The following is a 26131-nucleotide window of genomic DNA, read 5'->3' as shown; positions in this document are numbered from 1 at the left end:
TAAAGTAAAAACGTCTTGCCCAGGGTCCCCACAGGATCCCAGGTAGGGTTCAACTCAAAAGATTCGAAGGCAAAGGGGTTAAATAGCGCATCGTTTGAAAGCTGTTGTGAATAATGAAAGAAGATGAATTCACAATGACAGACTAATATATTTATGTATGATACAAACAGGATAGAAAATAAAAGTGAGAATAAGAAAGAAATAAGAAATAATCGAAATGGTAAATAAATAAAAAAAATGGTAGTCACCGTTCTATGATGCTTCCAATCATCTGCTGCGACAGTTAGAGCTGCCGCCTGTTGATGGTTTAAAGGGATGCGTCGTAAGCTATGACTGGATGGGTACCCCAGCAGAAAAGAATATTAGTTAGTTAAACTAGATCGGTACTCCAATATAAAACTATATTAGTTAGATTTGAATTTAGCTTCCGGTTCAGCAGAGAGCCTATATCAGATATGAGCTCCCGCCGGGAATCGAACCTGGGTCTCCCACGTCAAAGACGCGTGCGCTATCCACACAGCCGCTAGGCAGCTATAAAAGAATATCAATTGACCATGTAATGAACAGCATATATAAGTCAAAAAATAAAATAGTACAGTGTGTAAATCAAGGTTTTCTCTTTATATTTCGTTATGTATCCAACACGTTCTTTGAAACTGAAATGTTACGTTTATTATACACGTTGCACCTCATTATAATGTCTTGAGAAATCATGTAATAGGTATTATTAATGATGGCTGGCGGTGAATACCCTTTCCAAACAAACATCCAGAAAGAGAGAGACAGATGCCAAATATTTCGCTTGCAGCAGATCTTAAGGAAGGCCATTGCCCGGTGGGCGTCGTGTGACGTCACTAAAGTCGTCGTCGTTGACGACGACGAGAGAGAGAGATGAAGCGCAGGAACTCACCTGACACCTAACGGAAAGAGTCTTTCCTTTCAGTCTTTTCTTCAAGCACCTGGAATTCGTTTTTGGCCGGATGTCGTTTCTAATTTTGGTTAAGACTCATCTAAGTTGCCAAATTGAACTCTGCAAACATATCCACATGAAGATACATTGCTGTGGATATTTGACTAAACATTTGTGGAAGGTATAGGGAGGTTAAGAAAAAAAGAACAGTGCAGGACAGGAAAGAAGTAAGATGTAACGGTAACGATGCTGGAGACTGACAGTTATTAATATCTTTGTCATTCGACAGGAGACTTATGTGTGAATTATGGTTTCGTAGAAATTACATAACGAATATAATTTTAAATCTACTTTACTAGCATATGGGTTGGCTGACACACATATATATACTATATGGCACCACTGATCATAATCAACGTCATAGGTGGTCTGCCAAGGTTAGCAGGTCATTAGCAGTAAATTGATAAAAATTCAAGACTCTACAGTAATTCGCCAACTTCGTTCTGACTTAATAATTAACGGTGTTCAGTAAATACGCCATATTTGTTCTCTAGCCCATTCATTTATATGAAGAAACACTTTTCTGTTTTCTTTGCAATGAACTGAAAATTTTAATAGTTTGATTTTGCTACTTTCACCTTCAAATCCTTTTAAATGTCTCCTAGTTCGTCAAAATTAAATTTTGTTATATATTATTTTCATATTTAATAATTGCATTTAAGTAATTAAAAAATTCTATATCTGAATCCAAGATGACGGACTTCAAGATGGCCAGTATTAATGGTACTATACAGTAATAGATACGATTCTATCACAATTATTCCTATTTAAGACATGCTATCACTCCTAGCTGGCCCGAACATACAAGGTGTCTTTGCTTCATACTGTATACTGTAAATGAATTAAGAACTTCAAGTAGGTTGGGGTATCATTCAATTAAACTATTTTTTCCCCTTGGGTTACTTTGGTCTGACATGGAACTATTTTATGGAGAGAGAGACAGATAAATTCGGAAGTTAAAAAAATAAGGACCACCCTATTATATCAAGGAAAAAATCCAGTGACTCGCACAATGATTCACTCAGCAACAGATCTTCGGTACTAGGGATTAGAAAAAGGACTTTTAAATTTTCCAGAAATATTTTCCTTACATTCTAGATTGTAGATAAGAGAAGACATGGCGAACGAGCGACAATAAAGCAGCAGTTAAAGAATTGAGGCGTAACTCATTTTTTTTAATGTGATTAAGCCATTTCTGTGAACTTGAAACCGTGAACTGTTGGATAGCAAAGTTGCGTGTCTCAGAGTTACAAATAGGCAAAGAGATGAAAGCATAAAGAACGTCGTAAATTCGAATTCACGATGACCCTGCACGGCAAAGTGACGTAAATCTTAATATCGCAAGTTTGTCCCAGAAGTGGCTTACGCCACTTTGCCATCTAACGCCTAAATTATAAAATGAAGAATAGCAATTATTGAAATAAACAGTAACACTAAAAGTAGCAAGAATATAGAACAACAATAACTACAAAAATAAACAAAAAGTTAGCGGCAAGCCGACGACACAATACCATCAGATGCTCTCCATATGGCTCGAGAGACTATACTGGCAAAATTTCATTAATGGGGGGTTGATGACTAGGAGACACCTTTGCGTTCTAATGGTGGTGAAATAGGTACATCTAGATCAAGGTTCATTACTCCTTGCAATCATTATACCGTTATATGGTTCATACCCTAGTAGCAGAGAGAACTTGCAAACCACTTGCTGTCAGCTTGACTTGCAAGTCTGCCAAGCTTGCATCCAGCTTGATTGGAAAATTTGCAAACATGCCGCAAGCTGGATTCCAGTAGCGAAATTACTCTTGCATACAGTGTTCCTTTCAAGTTTGACGCAAGTGTTTTACAAGTCACGTCAAGTCAATAGCAAATGAACGACCAGTGATGCATGCTATACGCTCTGCGAAGGGTTTAAAACATCAACTGCAAATGCAATAAAAGGCAGACTGTATGAAAGCATGCGTTTCAAATGCAAGCGTAGAAAGCCAAAAGCCAAGCACGCACCAACTGTCCGAAAGCTTTCTTGCTACTAGGGTAGTATAGCAAAAACTATAAATGGATAAAGAGATTGTATGAACACAATGAAGAGCGTTTATCAACGTTTAAAGATACACAAGTCATTACACAATACATTTCAATAATGAATATGTTTTAAATTATGCTATATCACATCCTTCGTGAACTTCACGCAACGCAAAAGGATTCTGATAACAGCTAGATAAAATTAAGGAAAACTTAAGATATAAGTTTCGAACAGAAATTTGCAAAATGAGATTACAAAATTTTCGAGACTAGACCAGAGAAACTTTCTAAGAATTGAGACGAGACGAGAAATAATTCTTCGAAAATCGAGACGAGACGAGAGTCGTTCAAAAATTTACGAAAGGAGACGAGGAAATATTATTTTTTGTCCCGCTTTGTCTCGTGGGTAGCACTATGTGCTACTTACTTGCAAGTACTAAACATCAAGGACGAAGGAGAATGAGACTCAGGCAGAAGAAGGAACGAAAAATATGCTTCGCTGTAAGAGATGGAACACATTCTAGTTCTCTTAATTCAATGGAATAGAAAATACACATAATGTAAGAATTCAATGCCATTAACTTCTACATCGTACTTTATTTATTTGTTTAAGGGACTCTCAAGTACAGCCGATGAAGTGAATTCTCACTGAAATAATTTACAACCAATAACATCAACAGCACTAGGAAAGAAATCTACTAGGGCCTATATGTAAAGATAGAATCCTAGCATTTGTCTCATTGAACTAAAGAGAAAACTCTGGGAAAACGTCAGTCAGGATGGTCAACCACCGAATTCGAACCTGATACCTTCCGACCGGAAAACTAGATCACCAGAACCACTACCTTACCCTCGCTCAGTAAATTATTTATAATCTTATTTCTCCCTGTCTCTCTTTTACCTCTACTGTACCTTCTGGCGGACTTTTGAAAAGTAGCGTAGCAATTAGGAAGAGAATAACATTCAGGTCTTAAGTGAATAATGTTGAGTTTGTAGTTAAAGTTCTTCTGAAAGTTCCCTCCCAGATATAGGCTTTGATTTCCTCTCTGTATCTGAAAATATAACTTCCTCAGAAACAACTGAACTGTCCTTCATTATTTGACTCTATCTAAAACAAAATAAAATATTTGATGATATCTATAATTTAATAACAGCCACATTTTACTCAGATACAAACATACACAAATTCAAATAATTTACATTCACATCACTCCATTAAGAAAGAAAATCAACTATAGCTTCCCCTTATTGTCTGTGAGCTTTTTGAGTCAAACTACAAGTAAATAGAGTTCCCTCGTAGTAATAAGGTTGTTGTGCGCGCTTTTGGGGTGGGAGACCCGAGTTCGATTCTCGGCAAGAGCTCATGTGGTTCAGATCCCAAGTTAAGTAAGCTCTACGTCCAAGTCTCAGAAAGCCAAGATACTGAAGGGGCTAAAAATAAACACAACCAACCAGCAAATAAAAAAAATATGCTTCCATGTGATAAACTATGCGACAGCAAAAGAATGATTGTTTGTTATTGTTACAAATTGTTATTTTAGTGTGAGCAAAATTTATTGTTCTGCTCGTTAGCTAAGCTTTAGATGTAAATGTAAATGTAATGTAATAATTGATTTTGAAACGAATTCTTTGATAACGGGATCGTAATAAGACATTGATTTTAAAAGAAATTACTTGATAACGGGGAATATAATAAAACATTGATTTTAAAACTATTTGTTTGATAACGGAGAACATAATAAGACATTGATTTTAAAACAAATTGTTTGATAACGAGGAACCTAAGAATACATTGATTTTGAAATGAATTGTTTGATAACGGAGAACACAATAAGACAAACTACAGTGTTTCATAGCAATGTAAGTAGAAATTTCTTAGTACAAAATCGAAACACGGAAAAGTTTACATCTACCAGAAAAATCACTTCTAGGCGTGATCCTTTTTTTATTGTCTTTAGTAAGAGTTTATTTTCTGTTGTCTTGAAAATAGAAGGGAAAATATTTTAATAGAATCTGGTGACCATTGTATAATAAAGAAAGAAGTTCTCGGTCATTTAATTCACTAACTATTGTTCCAGCTAGAGAAAATACTGTTTACACAGAAATGATTTCTTTTTTCAGATGTAAGTTAGTTCTTGCATGTGACTACATGATTATGCAGATTAAGCTTTTCCTAGAATTTCTTTTGTTAGAAAATGCAGTCGGATTAAGTAAAGAATTTCCATATGAATGAGCTGAAAAAGCTAATAATGACTTCATTTTAAAAGCATGAAAAGGGGAAATAGTATTCCAAATTCCACTGATAAATCCGCTTTTTATTGTTTTTTATCACTATACGTCATTTTAAAAAGAAAAATCTCCGTGTTCTGTTTCGCTTACGCATCAAAATAAAGTGAATAAGGTGTGATAAAATGCAGAACCACGATGCGAATTTCTCTCCTCCATAAATCGCTCGCTAGCAAGTCAGCAAACACTGTCATCTTGGAAACGATATGCAGAATATGAATAATAATAAAAAGAAAACTGGATTTTCTAGGTGGCAGCACTGACTACGAATGCTTTTCTTCCAAGTTACTGTATCAACTTAAAAGAGTCTCTGGAGTCAGCAGGCTATTCATCACACAAGACGACAGACATGCTTCTTGGTCTTTTCGTGTGTAACAGCACGCACAGGTCGTACGTTGGTTTCTTTAAATATTTTTGCGGTTATCTTGCAAACACTCATAAATTTAAAATCTTGTTTCGGAATGTCGAGATAGCTCTGCCACATTATATCGTATATTTCTTCTTTTGTTAAACATAAAGGATGTTCCCGCGAGATTTCGTATGTGATAATGTCTTGACTATTTGCTTATCAAATTTATGAATATAGAATTCAATTTATTGGTTACGCCCTCTTGGCAGTTACAATTACGTTTATTTGATAAAGTATTTGGTTATAAATATTACCTTTACCGTAACGTAGCAAAACAGATTAATTACAATCTCAAATACTGCTAAACTGGTAACTTTTTTTTATCGTAACGTAGCAAAACAGATTGATTACAATCTCAAATACTGCTAAACTGGTAACTTTTTTTATTTGCCGTAACGTAGCAAAACAGATGGATTACAATCTCAAATACAGCTAAACTGGTAACTGGTGTAGAAAATTATCTAGTATTTTTTTAATCAGAAGTACTTTTCAACACACAAAAAATGAAATGAAATCTTTAAGTTTTACGTCCCACGTTTATGCCGGTTAGGCTAAAGGAGACGGTGATGATTAGAAATGAATAAAGTGATGGAATGAAGAAAGTGGGAGGAAACGGGAGAACCCCGAGGAAATCCATGTACACGGTGTTTGTCCACCACAAAGTTCACTTCGCACGAGCTGGGATCGAACCAGGGGCTCTAAGCACCGTAGGTGAACGATCTACCACTGAACCACTGCGCCCCCTTTCAGCACACAAGTTTGTAAGCAAACCTATCCTTTTTTTTTTTTTTTCATTTCAGCAAGTTTTGAAATATAACAAACCCTACAGAAATAGATTTAAAGAAAAACATAATATTTGTTACCTCTAAGTATTGTTTATGTTGTAACCTTTCTGATTTATCATTACTGTAATACATTTGTTTGTTTGTTTGTTTGTTTGTTTGCTTGCTTGAACTAGGGAACTAGTATATCAGAAAATACATTTCTAGTTTTCTTTTTTTTTAATGAGTGAATTCCAAGAAGCGCCTTTAACAAACTCTTAGAAAATATATGTAAGGTAAATAAGGAGAGATCGCGCAATAGAAGAGATTGCGCGAAAGCCTGAGGCCAGGGAAAAAGATTGTCTGAGAAATATCGGCTACTAAATAAATAGACTTGGCAGTTGAATATATATATATATATATATATATATATATATATATATATATATATATATATATATATATATATATAAGAATCTGAGTTAGGTCATTCCCAAATCTAGCTTTGCGTAATTTACCGTCAATTTGGAAAATTCCATCCAAGCTAGTTCTCGTACAGACAAGGGTGTCCAAGGCTGGTTTAGAGGGCAGATTATATCCAAGAGATTTTTCATAAGACGTATTCGAACTTTAATTATAACGTTATAATACATTTAGGAACGTTAAATTGAATAAAATTTGAGCAAGTTATCTTGGTTTTGTCGAAACCAACTCCGGCTTCTATCTACTTTTTTGGTGGTTAGGTAAATTTGGTGGAATTGTGCCAAAGCACTTTAGAAGGACGGGTACAGCTGCGTTTAAATTTGAATTAAAAAGGGGTACAATTAAATCTTTCGTTGGCGATCTTATAAAGGTAAACATGCCTATGCGAAAAGACATCCTAGCTGAATAGAGGAGTTCATCTATATCCCGAATGGGCGGGTTACATGAATCATTGCTTCTGATAGTACACACGGCACGCCACATCTGGGGCAATAGATAGAACTGGGATTGTAGCCGCTCCCTGATTTTAAGTGAGTTTCCAGACAGCAACATCATTAGAGACTTTACTGATTGAGAGGGCGAGGGCAAAATTCTCCGCCAACATAAGAATTTCACGTTGTTGTTTTTTTTATTAGTATATTAGTATACATTTGATTAAAATATATGCATTTCTCGAATTCAAGGAGAGCAGCACATGCGCTTCCCAAACGACGGCCCTATTGGGTTGGACTATGCCAGTTTATTGCCATACCATTGGATACGATGGGTATCGAGACCGTATCTTGACTCGAAAAGGGAAAAGAAAACTTGCCTTAATGCTCCTGTTCGCTTGGGAAGTTCTCTTCAAAAGTACGAATAGTAGCTCGCTTTCTTCGGGGATGTCTTGTATATACTATTCTACTGGAAACTTCGAATCAGCGCTCCACTTCTTACAACTACGGGCCGGTTTAGAAAGATAAGGTCAGCCTCACATTGACCACAGGGCCGAACAGTAGAGCCAGGTACAGTACTGTGAGCAACACAACAAAGCCTCGTATCACATATTTACTCGCCGACGTGCCAGACAAAGGCCTCAATAACGTTATGATTGAAATACACGGTCAATTCACTCAGACCTCTGTATTTACATTCTCTCCTGACTTCTTCTGCCTCAGCTTGACTGTTCTGTCTCTGGTCAATGTGCGGTCAACTTTAATGGTTTCTAACCATTCCTATTATAAATATTAGTCGATTCTGATCCTTGAATACTTCTCCGCGTGTTATCACTAGAATGCAATAGTTACTGATTTACCTTTCATGTTAGGGTTTAATACTCATAAGTGGAGTATTGAGTCATAATTATCTCTTAAGGGTCTTCACTAGGGCGAAATTAAACTACCGCTAATTTTAGAGTTTTTCTGTAATAACTTCAAAACAAAAATATTCGAAAAGCACAAACGTAATGTACTGGACAATACGATCTTGCATGTGATGCGTTTACAATTCAGCTATATGCTTTTGGTATGCCGCTATGTACAGAACCCGCAAAAAATGCCAAATCTACCTACAGTTGCAAATCGAAATCAAATAGATGAGTTGTGATAATGATATCATGCAAAATCGTATTATCTAGTTCACTACGTTTCTGCTTTACGAATATTTTTATTTGTTTTGAAGATATTACAGAAACACTAAAATTAGCGGTAGTTTAATTTCGTTGTAGTGAAGACCCTTAATCTGAAGATATAAATATAACAATTTACAACAAATACGTTCTTTTCCTTTATTTTACAGATTAGACCAGAAGCAGCTTACTTGTACGACGCAGTTAAGATATATGCGTACGCTTTAAACAAAGTTATTGATAACGGCGAAGATCCATATAATGGAACGGCCATTATTAATCACATGAAAGGCTTGAGTTACCAAAGTATAATGGGGTAAGTAAACTAAGTTATTTTTCTTCATATTATTATTAATTTGTTAGTGTTAATCTCCAAACAAGTTTATTATAATTGCATTATATTCTATCAAAGAAATAGTAATTGACATGCAAAAATGAGTGTCCGGGTAATCCGAGTAATTTATTGAATATCAACCCTTCTTGTTTCTAGTTCTCTAAATACAGTTTAAAATTACAAAGGGAAAGACTAAGTATCCTTCCTGGCTTCTTTACTGTTTCACGGGTTTAGTAGGCCTGCTAGCCATGACAGGTAAATAAGAAATAACCCATCGTCGGTTAGCTTACACGTACATCATTAAAGAATATCTACGTAGTTAGGATTAACAGTGAAGTGTGATCATGTGAGATGTAATTATGAATTTCTTTTTATAAAAATAATAAAAGTAACTTGTTTTTGTAAGCATATGATAAGCTTAAATGATTATCTCGATTTCAGTGATTAATTATTCCAGTTTAGTTAAATGCAACTAAAGATAATTTGAACACATTTTTCTTAACATGTTGTAAGCAAATGTTCAACATGTGATTCACTTGTAACACATTACACGTCAAGCTATCGTTGTTAGTGTAATGGCTAGCGTGCACATTTTTTGTGTACGCGGGTTCGATTTCCGTGGGAAGAACCTTCAGATTTCACTGCATTACCGTGATTCGTGTTCCATTTTAAATTGTAGGTCCACATGTTATATAGTCTTGGTGCTAAAACGGGACGCTAAACTCTATCTACAATTAACTAACGTTACACATCAAAAATATATTATCAAGTTTCTAACAAAGTCTGTCTAACATGTGGTAATCAATTTCCGCGACGGCCGCACTGATGTATGTGCGGAGGTTCACCAATGCCGTAGGAAATATTGGTAAAAAATGAAATATCCTTGATGGAGTCCTTAAAAATAAATTACCTGAAATCGTGATCGCCAATACAATAGTTCTTGATCTCCTGTAGCTTCATGAACATTGCTAAGTTATTGAGGTAGACCAGGGCATTGTGATGGTAATACAATGGCGCACTATCCTGTTGAAATAGTGTTAAGTTGTGGAATTGTCAGTGCATCAGCATGTCCTCCAACTTAGTGTCCATTAGACGTCTCACAACACGATTATTTTGTTAGCAACACATCATATACTACTGTCACAATGGTACAGCTTTCATGTTTCTGTGTTGCCACTCCACCATATTGATTGTGAGCACTTTGCGCTTCGTCTGTACGAAAGCCTATGACTATGTAGCTTTCAATACTGGATTGCGCCATTTCTTAAAGGAGCAGTTCGACTTAGAAATGGATTTTTTACAATTTATTTCCATTTGTAAAGTTGAAAATTCTAAAAGGAATGGTGTTTGTTTGATCGCGATACGTTCAGTCGTTAGCGAGTAACAGAGGAAAAAAGATTTTGTGATGACGTCATAGGTGGGCAACGAGCGAGAGCAGGCTTACATACTACACAGTGCCAAGCATTTCGTTTGTGAGAGGTGCGGTGGCACGTTCTAAGTGCAGTTTCCTTTTCCAGAACTGATTTCAAAGACTTACAAATGTCATCTGCATGTAGAAAATGATATCTGATGGTGGGCTGTACAAACGTTTTTATAATGTTATAAAATGTATCCTATAAAGCATGAGTTCAGCGTTTCAAAAAAAATCGAAAAAAATATGTAAATAGATGGCGGACGAGATTGCTGCAACACCTAAGTACGTTTTCTTTAATCATTCTTCCGATTCCCAAACATAAGTATGTTCATTTTCACGTTTTGTTGCAATTTTTAACGCTGACCCTATAATTTTGTGCTTTAAAGTATGTACAGGAGCGCAACATATGAGGCAAAAATGAAATAACATCTGTAAAGTTTGCCAGAATACGAAAAACACTTCACCGGTTAAATTTCTTTTATTCGCATAGCTGTCCGCGGAACAACTCTAATCACCCGTTTCATCATCATTATCACATGATACAGAGAAGTTAAACGATGAATCAATGTCTTGAGGAACAGTCATCGTCACTGATTCCTTCTACAAGCCGGTATATTTCACTCCATAATTCACATTGTATAGCTTATTTCTAAAGTAGTATCTTCAGAATCATGAGTGACATTGTCTCTATTACCCTCTAATGCCTCGTCTTGACTACAACCGTCAATTGCGTCTTGTACGATATTTGTACGTTGGTAACTGGACATAGATCGGTGCTCGTTCAATGGCTCGGATTTTAAACCTTTCAATAATATATTTGGAACAGCATTCTTTCTCAGTTTGCATGTAAATAATTCTCCTGGCATTAGCCAGAAGTGGATCTAGACGGTAAAAACTCAGGGGGAGGGGGGTAGAGTCAGAACCCAGACCATGATATGTGTATCATGTTTACTAAAAACTTTCAAAAATATCTAAATAATAGCTTAAATCAAATTTGTCACTCAAAAACTGGGAGGCCTAGGCCCCCGGACCCAGCCTAGATCCGCCACTGGCATTAACTTTTCCTTCAGTAAACTTGACTTCTCGAAGGCAGGCTCTTAAAGATGTTTGGAACACGAGTGATTTATTTGGTACATTTTTTTCTCATTGATTTTCTTGAGCCATAATTTATATCGATCTGGTGATTTCTCACGACTTAGAAACGTAAGAAAAGATACTTTACGTCCTCAGCTTCAATTGCACAATAATTACAACCGAAAACACAGCAGGTGTTAGGCATTTCTACTTCACTTCACAGACACAGCACGCGCTGTACTAACACGTGTTTTCTACTTCACACTAGTGTTTCTTTCAGAAAAAAAAATCCGGTGGGGAAAGGGGACACTTAGTATTCGAAGAGGCACATTATTTTTACACAATTATATTTATTATATTATAGATGTATTATTTTGGTCTCCTCCGGGGGAATCTCTCAGAGCTCCGGGAGACAGTGCCACCCTAAAAACATGTCTGGAAGAAACACTGTTTCGCACAACAAACGTAATTACTGCTCTCTCTCTACTGTTTTTTATACTAATGCTATAGGAAAAACAACTAACAAAAACTTCTCTCAAGAATTCAACAGAGCAAGACTGCTAACAAATCCAAAACACAATCTATTAAATCCAATGCACTATTAAAGGTTTATCAGCTGCGTACAAAGGAGTGGCTGCTGACTCACATTGAGTTTCTCACGTATCCCACCAGTGACGTCACTATTTACGATTCATCAAAAACAAATGTCTGTAGAAGCTGAACGAGACGGCCTATCAAGATATAAAAAAATACGGGTCTCTTATTTTTTGTTACTCTTTCTATTGCACCAAACTTGTTTTTAACTCGAACTGCTCCTTTAAGTTACATAACACCCAAAGACGAAAAAGATGTCTGACCGGTCATTGCTCTTCCTGACTTGTAGCTCCAGGAAGTTCTAGTATGTTATCTTTATCTATTGAGTATCAATGAAATTCCATCACTAAACTGAACTAAACTTCTGGCAAAACAAGCACTAGGGAGTCAGAGCTTACCATCAGGTTCTGCCACTCATGCCTTTGGGGTTATGTGTGACCAGCACATTGGCTCCTCCTCACCGTTAATGAAAGATTTCTAGAACTGAGTTTGTTACGTCTTTCTTTCAAGTAGCTCTTCAATTGTCCTCACGACACTGGGTGGACGCACAATACCAACACCATCGAACGGTCAACCATGTTTACTCTAATCAGGCCAAACCCTGCTTGACTTCGTTAATTTAGGATTGGTTTGGATTTATTGAATTAGTGTCGCTTTCAGCACTGGGGCTTGTGAAACGTGGACTTACACCGGGAATTGATCCTCTCGCACCGAAGGCGCGTAGGCTAACCGTATAGCTATGAGAGAGCTCTATTTGACTTCACTGATCGCACGAGAAACGGTATTCTAGTGCGCTTAAGGCATTGGCTAAATGCCGTCACTGATTGAGCTCAAATGTAATATGAGAAGATTTCATTATTTTGTTATATAACAACCAATACCTGCAGAAATAAAGTTTAAAAGAAAGCAAAAAAGAGAAAGAAATCATGGTTTCAAAATCTCTTTTTCAGCAGATAGCTCCACAGGAGTTGTAAACAAGATCCTACGATGGTTAGACACAACCAATTTAGTGTCGGCTACAAACAAAATAAGAGCAAACTTAATTGGAAGGCTTGAGTGGCCATGGCTTAGTTCATTATTCGGTGGTTTGACTTCCAGCGTTAGGTGACATTCCTACCAGAACTTTAATTAACCACGTGAGCCACCAGAGAGCGGTGAACTACCTACCTTAGGCACTCTCCACAAAGATCATTCCCGTTTGTTTACCAAGATACGATTCTATCGTGTGCGTGTGTGTGTGTGTGTGTGTGTGTGTGTGTATGTATGTGTATGTGTTGTCTTTTTGGATTCTGTTTATACCAAAGGAAGATAGTCAGTGTTACGTAACAAAACTTTCATCGAAGTTTCTAAGAATCACAGAACAAATTAAAGAGATCGAAACAATTTTCCACTCTCTACACTGTTCTGCTAAGAACCGTGAAATAGTACTGGAGTTAAGGAAAGAAATAGAGAAAAGATATTCAGAGTAGTTTGTAAAGTTCTATGCTTGAAGATCAATATTTCCGGAAACTTTCGTAACGTTGTTTATGAATAAGGAGTTTACGTTGTGGCACGAAAATTTTGATGATACTTCGTGTAAGTGATTTATTTTTATGAATCATGAAATCCATTTTTGTGTGGAAATCTAATTTCTATTATTTTGGAGCTATGAGGATTTTGTGGTCATTACAAACCTTTTTATGTGTTATTATGATTATAAAAATGTTGTGATGTGAAGTTGTTTACAGATACTTGTTGCCTCTAATGTAGTAGAAAATGAATAAAAAGAATTTAAAGTAACTAATAATTAATTCAAAGGGAACAACAAGGGTGTTACAAAATAGAGGATCTGCCCAAATGTACAGTACCTTCATCCTATTAACTCAATGAAGTCAAGAAACAACCAAACATCAGTACGTCTGATTGGTTACTCTCGTCTCCGTCATGAATGTTGGTTCAAAACATTGCGATCTTATTGAGTGGAATGGGCAGAGTGGGGGTAGTGAAACTGTGACGTATGGCTTCATGATTTTTATTATATACTAGACAGATCCACTATTTTATAACATCCTTGGGAAACAATTACAAACATAATTTGAAGAACGCGTTTCTACGATCAATCTTGAGAACGAAACAAACTGTTGCGAATCATGTTTTGTTTGGATAGAAAAGAGGAAAACATGCAAATATCGCACAAATTAAAGAAGGTTATCTCTGCTAATGTTGAGAGAGTTTCGAAGTGACAGTCCTGCGGGATAGGATTATCAATCTGAGTTCGATTTCCCATCTCAATTTCAAGTTTAAGCTAGCCTTAATTTCTGGATTACAAATTTTAGGGCTTTCGAAATATATACGAAAGCATATCGTATTCTAAATCACTTTTTATATATATAAAAAATCAAACTACAGGAGGCAACAGATATAACTGAATTTCAAACCATAGGTCTTTACAGAATTTTAAACCTTAGGAGATAACAGAATGTTAAAGCTTAGGAGATAACAGAGTTTCAAACTTATAGAGGTAAGAGAATTGAAAATCGTAGGAGGTAACCAAGGATCTTATAAAATAGAGGATCTGCCCTTACAACAAAATGTTGAAGCCATACGTCACAGTTTCGCCACCCTTACTCTGCTCACTCCACCCAATAGGATCAAAATGTTTTGAGCTAACAATCATGGCGGAAACGAAAGTAGCCAATCAGACAATGGCAGAAACGAGAGTAGCCAATCAGACGTGCCGATGCTCGTTGCTTTTTGGCTTCACCGATTTAATAGGATGAAGATACATATGGGCAGATCCTCTATTTATAACATCCTTGGAGGTAACAGAATTTCAAACCTTAGGAAGCAACAAAATGTCAAACCTATAGAGATAATAGAAGTGGAAATTTTAGGAGGTAGCAGAATTTTAAACTTTATGAGGTTACAGAATTTTAAACCATAGCAGATAGCCAACTGCTGCTGCCCCGTACTCAAGAATTCATGTCAGGTTGATGAAGGAAAAAGTAAGGATAAGGTGTGCTAAAACTATTATGTAATATTTATTACAGTATTGCAGTTTGCATAATCTTCCGATTCCTTTATGGAAATAAAAAATTACAGGTGTTTCTTCCAGTGGTAAATTAATACATCTAAAAAGTGTTGGATTTTATCTTGCATTGTGATACAATTTTCATCAACATATATCAACATAATCGGAATATATAGCTGTAACATAAACGTACAAAACTATTAACACGTTCGCTGCTGAGAACGCCCATCGGCGTCCAGTACTGAATTTGGCATATGCGCCGGACGCCTCTCGGCGTTTGTTCCTGCAGCTGATTCACTTTCCCGCCAGCGCTAGTGCAGGTATTGCTAGCGCTGGCGGGAAAGTGAATCAGCTGCAGGAACAAGCGCCGAGAGGCGTCCGGCGCATATGCCAAATTCAGTACTGGACGCCGATGGGCGTCCTCAGCAGCGAACGTGTTAAAGTGATCTCCAGTCCCGTGGCTTCGAAATGGTAGAAATCAGACTTCTTTCGTCCAAGGGGTTGCACAATTTACTAGACAAATCGATTAAGAACAACAGTGTTGTCAAAATTTTTATGTGAATAATAAAAATGTTTCCTTGTCTTTAGATTTTTGTGTTATTATTATTATTCCTTTTTAGATATAGCGTAAAAATGGACGAGAACGGAGATGCAGAGGGAAATTATACACTCATAGCTTGGAAGCCCCATCGGACAAGTCCCGGCGATTATGGCCTCTACCCAGTTGGAGTTTTCTACTTGAACGAAAACAATTCTAAAATTCCTGTAAGTATCGCATGCAATACTTTTATTTAACATAACCGTTAATGTAAGAAAGAAAGGGAAAATTTTGACTAAAACCTTATATCAAATGGAACAAGCTCCCTTTGTTTATATTATTATAGATATTTGAAAGTTTTGTTGACCAGAATATGTAAATTTAAATGTGAATGAATGAATATTCACTGATCCCTCGGCGTTAAAGACTTTGCTTTAACGGACACTGGAAGCGAATAAAAAAAAACCTAGCGCAGTCGACTTACTTTGAATGTGCTTATCTAAGTATATAAATACAATTAAGTGTGGCGATTTTTGACGGTTAAGTTCTCCTACCTCGCTGGACCGATTTTAATGTTTTTTGGTACATGAGTGGACTCTTAGCACAGTAAAATTAGCTCCGAACCCGGGCATCCGAAAAACAAAGGTTTGAGTGTTCCACATTGTTCATTACACTTTACTTTAAATGTGGTAAAAAGTCTCCGCCAAGAGACTGTCGGGTTTTGGAGGGGAGAGGGGGCGGGAATTTGGTATGAGTTGTTGAAATTAGTTTAGAAAAATGATAATATTGTTGATCAAAAGCATATTCATAATATAAGTAATACTTTAATATACAATCCTTGACATCTAATCTATATGCTTGACACCTATAAAACAAATACAGTAAACTCTCGATTATCCGCGATCTTCTTTACTGAAGAAAATCTACGTAATAAAATAAAATCACAAAAAGGAAAAGGTATTTTAACACTTAAAAACAAAGCCAGTGGACTTTTTTATGAGAAAGCAAATCAACAAACTTGTCTGTTTAGGTAGTAATAATGTTATTTGTAGAGATTCACCTGTAAATTTCAATTCAATTTGACATTAAGAAGAGGTATGCATTGTAGCTCCACATAACATGTGTCTGTTTTCAAATGATCGATTAAATTGTCCAAAAGAAATTTCGTGTAGATGTATTCTTCTTTGTCCATTTTGCGCACTGTCCGGTATAAGTTTGCCACGCCACCCAATTACAAGGATAATTAGAGTTTACTGTATGGAAAGCAAAAAAAAAAAAAAAAAAAACATATATAATTAGAGAAACCTAAAACGAAAATTATTACCTTAACGCATTAAGCACAGAGAGTTTTCATTTCTCTTCATCATTTTCATCACTATCTGAATATGTTTCAGAAAATTCTTGCATATCCTCGTCATCTGTCAACACATCTTCTTCCGCATCAGAATCAGTGGCAAAATCTGTATGACTGCATCCATATCCAGCGCAGTTAGTACACATGGTTGTGCACTGAAGGGCACTTCTTCGGCAATCACAGTCGCTTAAACACTCTTCTGTGCATGAACAAGAGATGAGGCGTAGCAACCATTCTGGAGCAGCAGCAAGAGTTGTTGGTGTTGGACGCAGATATCCACTGACCTTCCAGCCCCATTTTAGTGGGTTTTTCTTGAATCCATTCCACTGTTGCACTTGGTGGTAGACTCTCAGTGAATGTTCTCTTGCTGAAGCTTTCGTTGGAGGTAGAGTAGCCAACTTAAACTCACTTTGCACTAGCTGTCTTGCAACTGTCATTAAATATATCTGGTGACGTAAAGCATCCAAATTTCGTGTCTTGTGGGAATCATATAAAGATAGAAAAAAATCATGGCCAGCTTCAGCAATATCGTCTGCCTGTGCATTAGGATAATTAAAAATAAGCAACTTTTTTCTGAGTTCCTCATTATTTTTAACTTTTTTAAATGGGGCTGTCTTACCTTTCCTATATATTGAGGACACAGAGTCACAGCCTGTAAAGGCATAAACACACAACAGAACTTCCTTCATGTCCCCTATTCCATGCTGCATTTCTTGAATATTGTAAATTTTATTTGACTGATTTCCTTTACCAGGCACAATCATCTTTAAGCGTAAGCTGCAGTATGGGGGAGCAAGAGTAATTAACAAAACCAACAGATCAGTATCATCACTATTACTCGCACCTCCATCCCATTTTGAGCCTCTGCGATTGCTGTCGAAACAATCAAAGTGTCTGCATCCCCATATGCTTGAAGCACATGACACCCTCTTTCCTTCAAGTGTAATGTCAGAAGGGATATTAATTGTTCCTTGTTGTTCTGGTTGGCAAGGAAATCACTCTGTCCAAAGGTGACGTGAATGTGGTCTTCTACTTTCACATCTATGTTGCTAGCTGAGCGAGACCTTCGCAGATGTTCCTCATCTTTTGTGTTGAGTTCTTCCCTATAACCATCGAACACGACAGTAGCTCTTCCGTAATGGGAGAGAACATAGCCACTATATTGTCGGCATATTACTTAAAACGTCGCAGGGCGTTGCCAAACAACACGATGTAGAAGATGCCCTCCATCGACCACATGATACCCTCAGTGCCATCTCATCATCAGGAGGTGGATTGGTTCCTGCACTTGGTAACACTTTTAGGATTGAAGACTTGGTTCCTTTCCTCATCAAACCAGTTTCATCGAACAGTGAGGGAGGGTATGTACATAGTTCATATTTAAATATTTCTCTTAAATGTTCTTCTGTTATCACACTACAAGCCATGCGATGGAACAACTGGTTTGGGTTGACGTGAGTGATGTCATTTCGGATAGTGACAGATTTTGTCACGGCTGCTAACGATTTGACGGTATACTTTCTTTTTAAATGGATTTCACTGAATTTCAGCCCTTCGATCTCTTTTATTGCAGAAAGAACAATATCACTGGCCTCGTCACAATTTGTAGTAGAGTCATCCAATACACCTGTAGAGAGAGAAGACTGCTGAGGAGGTTTTGTAAAAGGGTTGTGCAGTCGAAACCAAGTTATTAAAACTTTTAGGTGCTTGGCAATTAGCTTCTGGTTTGCATCACGTAACTCTACGAGTGGCTCTGAGGAAGCATAATTAATAGATGCAAATCTCTCAACTGCCTCTACGATTCTGGAGCTTGCAGGCATCGACTTCACCCATGTAGCGATAGTTGATGCAGTGATTCCTCTGCCACCAGTCAACCCACCGCTGCTTTTCATCGCCCGCATTAACACTTGTTCGATGGTCATATCGGTCCAAACACCGCGCCAAAATTTGTTACTTCGACGAATGGGGAAGAACCCTCTGGTGATAAATTTGTCGAACTCTTCTTCGGGTAATATACTCAGTAGATGTAGGCAATCTTGCAAGTACACATGTGCCAATTTCGCATAATTCAAGTGTCCTGTGGCATGGAGAAAAGGCAGTATTTGCTGCACACAGTGAAGATTCCAGTTCTCTCTGCTTTTATGAACATCTTGATAAGATGTACCATTTCTATGAATTGAATCCACAATTTTTGTGTTCTACCATGTTCCTTGAAATTCTTCAGCTGCTCATCTAAAGTATTTGCTAAATTCTTGACTGCAGTAGACCTCACTATCTCATCAGCACCTATTGTCCAAGAAGTTAATTGCGAATAGAGTGCCTTTAAATCTTCCTTGTTAACATCAGGATCGTGTGTCTCAAGGAAAACTGTTATAAGGGCTTCTTGAGTTAGGAACAAAGCACGAATAGATCTGGAATATGCTTTCCCCTGCATCATTTGCGGAATGCTGTTTTTTGCGTATACTTGACTCCACACCTCTTCCAAACCACTTCCAGCCATTATGTGACCTACTGATCGTATAAAAGAAAGGAGAAAGTGAAACTCTCCAAGACGAATGAATAGTGAGATCAGAGGGCTACTGAGAGGGGCTGCAGCTACAATTTCCCGAGCCTTGGCATATAATGGTTGATCGAACGTAACCATCGTGCAAGCCTGGCCCTGCTTAGCACCTTCCTGAGCAGCATAAAGGAAAACGGTGTAAATAGTGGAAGGGTTTGAGGGTGCTAAATTCACAAATGGAAGAGCCAAAACTGGTGATGTTTCATACGGTTGTCCAGCATGCAGCCTTTCCATACAACCACTCCAACTATGCCTACTATCGGTACACGAACCATTAGGCCAAATACCAGACAACAAAAACATATTCAAAGTGTGGGTGGTAATAGCGGATAAAGGATTAATTTGCATTACTTTCCAATTGAAAGCAGTTATACGTGTATGCCCAGATGTATCTGGACGTTTGTATATCTGTAATTCTGTTAACCCACTGTGTTCAATTTCTTTTGTTCTGACATTCCTCCGAGGTACACAGGTGTCAACACTGAGTGCAGATTCAGGTGTCACACACAGTACACCACCCATGGAATGAAAAGTGGCATGACCATCCACAGTATGTACATTGTAATCAGCATTATCAAAGACATACTGAACATAGCCCTGATTTATGTTTAATTTGTCCTCACTGGTAACTGACCTTTCGAATTTTAATATTTCGTTATAAGAAGAACAGAACCCCATATTTGCCAGTAAGTCAATTAAGAGCCTGGACCCAAACCTTCTGTAAAGGAACAGTGCTGTACCAAATTGAACAGGGGACACAAATAATTTTGGCCGAGATACTGCAATTATGGAATGAGCAATAGCGATTGTTTTCCGTTCAGTACTTTTTTTTTTTAAATTTTCTTCTGTTATCCTGGTAGGCTTAGTGATTTCATAAAGCAGTGTCTTCAGTAATTCTGGAATAAGATCTGGACTTCCCGTTTGAATTTGCTCAAGAGTTGGAAACTGAGAACAATCATAAGCTTGAGATTTCAGTGTTCGTCGAATTATTGCTGCTGCAGTTTTGATCACTCTCAATTCATCATCTTTCTCAACAACTTGCCGATTTTGGTACCAGACGTCCGACAGGATTCTGGATGCTGTTCCACTGAAGCAAATTACGACCCTTCTTCCGGGAAGATCTGTTACATGTATGTTGGAACCAAAACGCCCGATCAATTTTCTTTTCAGGTGGCTGTCATCGTATGATTCCACGTTAGGGTTCAAATCGTTATACAGTTTTTGTAATTCCTTCAACGTGTACTGGCATTCATCATTCTCAATTAAATATTGACAATTTGTCAAATGCTGCAGCTCTTTCAGAGTCTGCTATTGATCCGCCTCTAGTTGCTGGCTTTCCAGGTTTACTTGAGCCTTCCACCTTGAATCTTGACAAACAAAACCTATGGTACCTACCATCACATTGGACTAGGTCAATGACATTGCTAAGTCTGAGAAGTACTTCTCGTCCCCAAGCACAATTTCTTCTTCTTCACGGATACCCTTGCGTCTTCACGGATACCTTTTATCAACTCAACTGTCTGTACCTCACTCCATTCTTCTTGGTATGGATATCTGCATTTCGATACGTCCACACATTGGCGACCACACAAGAAACACTGTTTTGAAGTCAAATGGAGCACGGGGAGTTTGTCTAAGCTCAGGATTTGGAACTGTTGGGGGGGCTTGGGCTTTAAAGTGTAGCGCCTACGACACTCCTTATGCACTTCCAACACTACTTCCTTTTCGAATTTCTCCTTCACACCACCTTGCTTAATTTCACTACACTCTATTATTCTATCTCTCCCTTTTTGAGTTAACCGAATAAGTTCACCACCTTTATCATCACAAGGTTGCAATACACAACTCATACTTACAATGATAATAATATCGTTTTCACGTCCACAAAGCAAATCAAAACTGTTATGAAAGAACTACCGGTAATACCACTTGTTATACTTCATCAGGGTGTCTTTGTTTGGAAGACATAGTAAATTATCAGAAATAGGTTTTAAACGTAAAAGGTAAAGTAGATACACAAAAGAATGTCGTTTACATTTTTTAAACATTAATCATAAAATAATAATTATGCATGTTGATTTTAAAATAACAATACGTGGAGGAAATTTCGAGATTTTGTAATTTAGAGACATCTGCGGAGCAAAAATATAACTGTACCTTTAACAAAGAGAAAAAATAATTTTCTAATCTCTTTCCTTCTACCCCTTCCCTCTCCCAAACCGGACACTATTTCTGCGGAGACTTTTTACCACACTTAGAGTAAAGGGTAATAAATAATTTGGAACAGCCAAACCTTTGTTTTTTTTGGATGCCCAGGTTTAGGTGTTTTTCTGCCTAATTTTACTGTACTATCTGGCCTAACTTAAGTTTTTAGTACTGGTACTTTCTCGCCAAGGGAGAGTCAAGGGGTGAGGAGACTGATATGTAAAGATAATGGAAAATGACAGATGTTAGTGTGCAGTCCATAGTTTTCGGCGTATCTCATATAAATAACACTAGGAAACAACATTGTTTTGTTGCATTGATACCAACACCTCGTTTATTCTTATTTGGATCTGCTGATTTCAAATATGAACCTTATTTTTGTATGTAAGCTCTATTATTTATTTATTTATTTATTTATTTATTTTTATTTTATTATTTTATTATTTTTTTGCAATTTAATGTTTTGTGTTTTTTACTATAATATCAACTTTTACTTTTTATACTTTTTAGAATTGGAGCTTGTCACATTTTGGAGCAATGCACTTTAAGAAATCTGTTAATATAAGCTCTAAATAGCGCTAAAACAAACACGTTCTCAAGAAAATTAATCTATATATTCAGAAAAGTGTGTAAATTCATTACAATATGCAATATATACGTATATTGGAAATATGCTAAATAAACACAGTTGTTTCCGGGCATTACATATGCACCTACTATGAATATGAACGTAAGTGTTTACGCTGAAATTAACACACACATATTAAATATATAATATATATTAAACCACTTCTATTACAGAAGAGTGATATTAAGCCTTTCAAAACTAAAGAATATACATTAAGAGTTGGAGCTATGCCACATTTTAGTGGTATTATATATAAATCCAATATAGTAGTATACAAATATAAATTTAAGGCATTTACCTGAGAATGGCATATTGTTCCACATAAGGACTACATGTGTTAGAAAAATGATGATATTGATCATTTAAGGTTCATAAATATGCATTACAGATTAGTTATATTCCAATATGAAGGAATTTCTCTGTGGTATTACACACACTCTTACCTTTAATATAGAAATATATTTAAGGCCTTTTCCTTGAGAATAACATGTGTATAGGCCACAGTAATACAAAAAATGCATATGAAATCATGAAAAGCAAACACTTTCTATGAGGCAAAAAAGTTGAGTTTGAAGCTCTTGCGCTTTCGGAGTACCAACGGACACTCTTGTTTGATGCTTCAGCAGTAATCTACCAAAATATGTTTGTCCCATCGTCCTTGATAACGCTTTTCCATCGTCTTCAAGTCTTGATGGAAATGCTTTCCCTGTTCATCGCTACAAACTCCAAGGTTCTCAGGAAATTTATCAAGGTGACTGTATAGAAAATGAATCTTCACACTCACGTTTGCACCCAAGATCGCAAAAGGCCGAAAACATTCTCTTAACCAGCACTTCATAATTATCCGACTTTTTCTTGTCTAGAAAGTTTTTTTTTTTAATAACTTCCACGAAAAACAGTCATGATGTCCCTTTCTTGTAATTTGTTTACTTGACAAATTTCTCATCATGCAAAAGAACACGAATTTGAGGTCCATCGAAAACGCCTGCTTTGATCTCGTAAGACAAAGCAGAAAATATAGAATTTAGATATTAAAAGCAGTTACCATCAGTATTTAGTGCCTCTACGTCCTGTTTCATTAGGTCAAGCTTGATGTGGAGTGGGGGAGAAATGATCCTATCTCGGCTGACAATTGGTTCATCCACAATGTTTGGCATTTTTGCTTTCAAAGTGTCACGGATAAGCCATTCTTTTTGTGTTCATTACTGCTCTCGCGCTCGACTGTCCCACATACATTGATAACACGGATATTTCGTGAAACATATTTGTTGTCCACGCAGAAATTTGACCATTTTAAGATCAACACAAATGATCCAGTTATGCTCCTCGTACTTGAGTAAATCAATCACAAATTTAATATTATTAGGTTCTCGCAAATACACCAAATGACCAATTGGAACCGATCCGTAAGCACTGGCGCAAGGAACTCCGAAAGGCATACTCTTTCGCTTTCCTTTTGTTTAACCACATAGCATTTCCACACATGACAGGCGATATGAAAAGTCCATTTTTTGTCTTGGTCGCCAAGGAAAACTTGAAAATACGTGCTGTAGGCACATCTAACAAATAATTTTATTTCGTGTTGGCGGAGAAGTGTGTAGCAGACACATACATAACAAAAGGCGTCAGGTTTATTTACAAAATTCTGTCTCCTTGAGGTAGCCATGATGTAATCCGAAACACAAAACAGAATAGAAAATTCATCAATATTGTGATTATGTGCTCTGTTGTTAGAGTATTTTTAATCAAAACAAATGAAAAATACCTTCTCTACAAAATACAGAAGTTTCAAATTGCATGAAAACCACAGCATGCACAGGGAAACGGATTTCAGGTTACGAATCAGTGGACAAAACGCATATATAAACAGCTGAAAAATATCATGCAACAGAAAACTTTTTTTTAATGTTCCCCGGTGTAATAACACTATTGTTGTAATTTAAGTCCAAATTCATTCCCGATCGGAATGGGAGGTGAGTGGTGATACCTGAACGAAGTTGACAGAATAATCAAAAATGGTCGATATTAGTATCCAATCTATAGTTTGCGGGGTTGCATGAGATGAATAATGGAATTAAATCTTTATTTTATGTCCCACGGTTATGTCGATCAGGCTAAAGGAGACGGTGATGATGAGATTGAATGAAATGGTGGAATGCAGAAAATTGGAGGAAATAGGAAAACCCCGAGAAAACCCACCCACACGATGTTTGTCCACTACAAAGCTCACTTGGCGCATGCTGGGATCGAACCAAGGACCCCTTGCACCAGAAGTAAACGCTCCACCCTTGAGCCACCATGGCCCCAAAAGATGAATAATGAAGCTTCCAAATACTATTTAAGTCCAGGTTCATCCCCCATGAGTATCCTAAGATGAGAACAGGTTCTAATACTAACTATAAACCTTTTTTCCCGTCCAAAAAATAAATATTTAAGCTAGTTTTAAACTAAAAAATATAGAATTGACTATATTGTAGTGTATATATTCGCTGTGTACTCGTATTTTGCTCTACCAGATTGAAACATTACTGTATTATTCGATTTCCTTTTGTAATGTAATTGTAGACATACGCTACTACAGATTTAGAGTTAAATTTCAGACAACCGGCAAGATTGAACCAGCGTAACCTCCTTTTTATCTGTTAAAATGAGAAATTAGGATTCTAACGCCCCGGTTAAAACTCGGTGATGACAAAATCTATTTCGATTACAATATTCGGTAAATTTATGTCATACACAGGGATTTGGCCCATATGGCTCTTCGTGGTTAAGATGCTAAAATGTGTCTTTTCAGTGTGCAGAGTTCAGATCTCACTTTAACAATTCAGTCTCATCTTATGCAGCGTCATTAACTTGTTCCGCCATAATCGAATTTCGAGATTATTTCTTCTGCATCGTTTTGTGCTGTTTTATACACTTATCTTCACGTTTTGTACGCAATCGGAAGTAGGTCGGAAACGTTCTCAATGTTGGCGGAAAGCAATAAGTCATTGCACCACTATTGAATTTACAGATAATTCCTTTTCCATTGGTTAATGCTCGTTTTGTATCATTTCGTGCACGTGTTTGTATCTTGTATGATTCTTTTTTAAACAGTCAGTTGAGATTTTGATCAGAATGGTGACCCTTGTCCATCTGGATCTACACCCAGATCTACAGCCCTCTCTAACCCCCCTGGCCCTGTGCAAAAGAAATTATATATCGAAATCCAATGGTATCGGAACAAGTTAAAAATGATAATTTTACGCTAAAATAAAACGTTGAGCTCCACTGAATCTTTTCAATAGTACCTCTTGAGGTAAATCACGTCGTTAAAATTTAGTTTTTCCTCTTCAACATAAGAGAAGGGTACATACCTAAAGTAATAATTCTTGTAAGGGAATTAAAAAAAAAAAAAAAACTTTCTCTTTGTAAATTTTGTTTCCTTAGATTGTAGTGATAAAATTAAGGACGTGACTTCCCTCTCGAGCCGCCACTGTTAATGATGGAAGTTTTCTCTTAACGACTTCCTCAAAAATATGCGATTCTCAGTTTTCACAGTAACCAGAGAGCTCTGATAACGGAGTATAGTTATAATCAATAACTTTCTGAATATATACTGATATAGGTATGTTACGTTTTTCTAATGAATATTTTCTGAGATGAGCAAAATCAAATCTGCCTGACATGCAATAGTTTGACAAGGTAGGGGGTTTCTTTACCTAATTTAAACATTGCATATTCATATCTATTTTCCAGGATTTGCATTTGTCAGAGCCAATCGATTGGGTAAACGGAGCACCTCCAATTGCTGAACCGCACTGTGGCTTTCGTGGTGAAAAATGCATATGTACGTACGTATAACATTTTTTAAAAGTATTAATTATATATACTTTGTATACAATGT

At 36.8% G+C, this 26131-nt stretch overlaps 1 protein-coding gene across 1 annotated transcript in view; it reads left to right on the top strand.

Moving 5' to 3' along the window:
• Positions 1 to 26131, top strand: part of LOC145680557 (guanylate cyclase 32E) — a 966530-nt gene that overhangs the window by 843633 nt on the left and 96766 nt on the right. Inside the window, exons 7-9 of the mRNA XM_081751189.1 lie at positions 8705 to 8850; positions 15581 to 15725; positions 25984 to 26074. Coding sequence (XP_081607315.1) covers positions 8705 to 8850; positions 15581 to 15725; positions 25984 to 26074 — 382 coding nt within the window. The remainder of the gene's footprint in view (positions 1 to 8704; positions 8851 to 15580; positions 15726 to 25983; positions 26075 to 26131) is intronic.

The sequence above is a fragment of the Thermobia domestica genome, chromosome 3 (assembly GCF_964235325.1).
Source record: "Thermobia domestica chromosome 3, izTheDome1.hap1.1, whole genome shotgun sequence".
In the NCBI taxonomy this organism is placed as follows: Eukaryota; Metazoa; Arthropoda; class Insecta; order Zygentoma; family Lepismatidae; genus Thermobia; species Thermobia domestica.
Note: the sequence above shows the minus strand (reverse complement) of the source record. Positions and strands in the feature narration are given on the sequence as shown.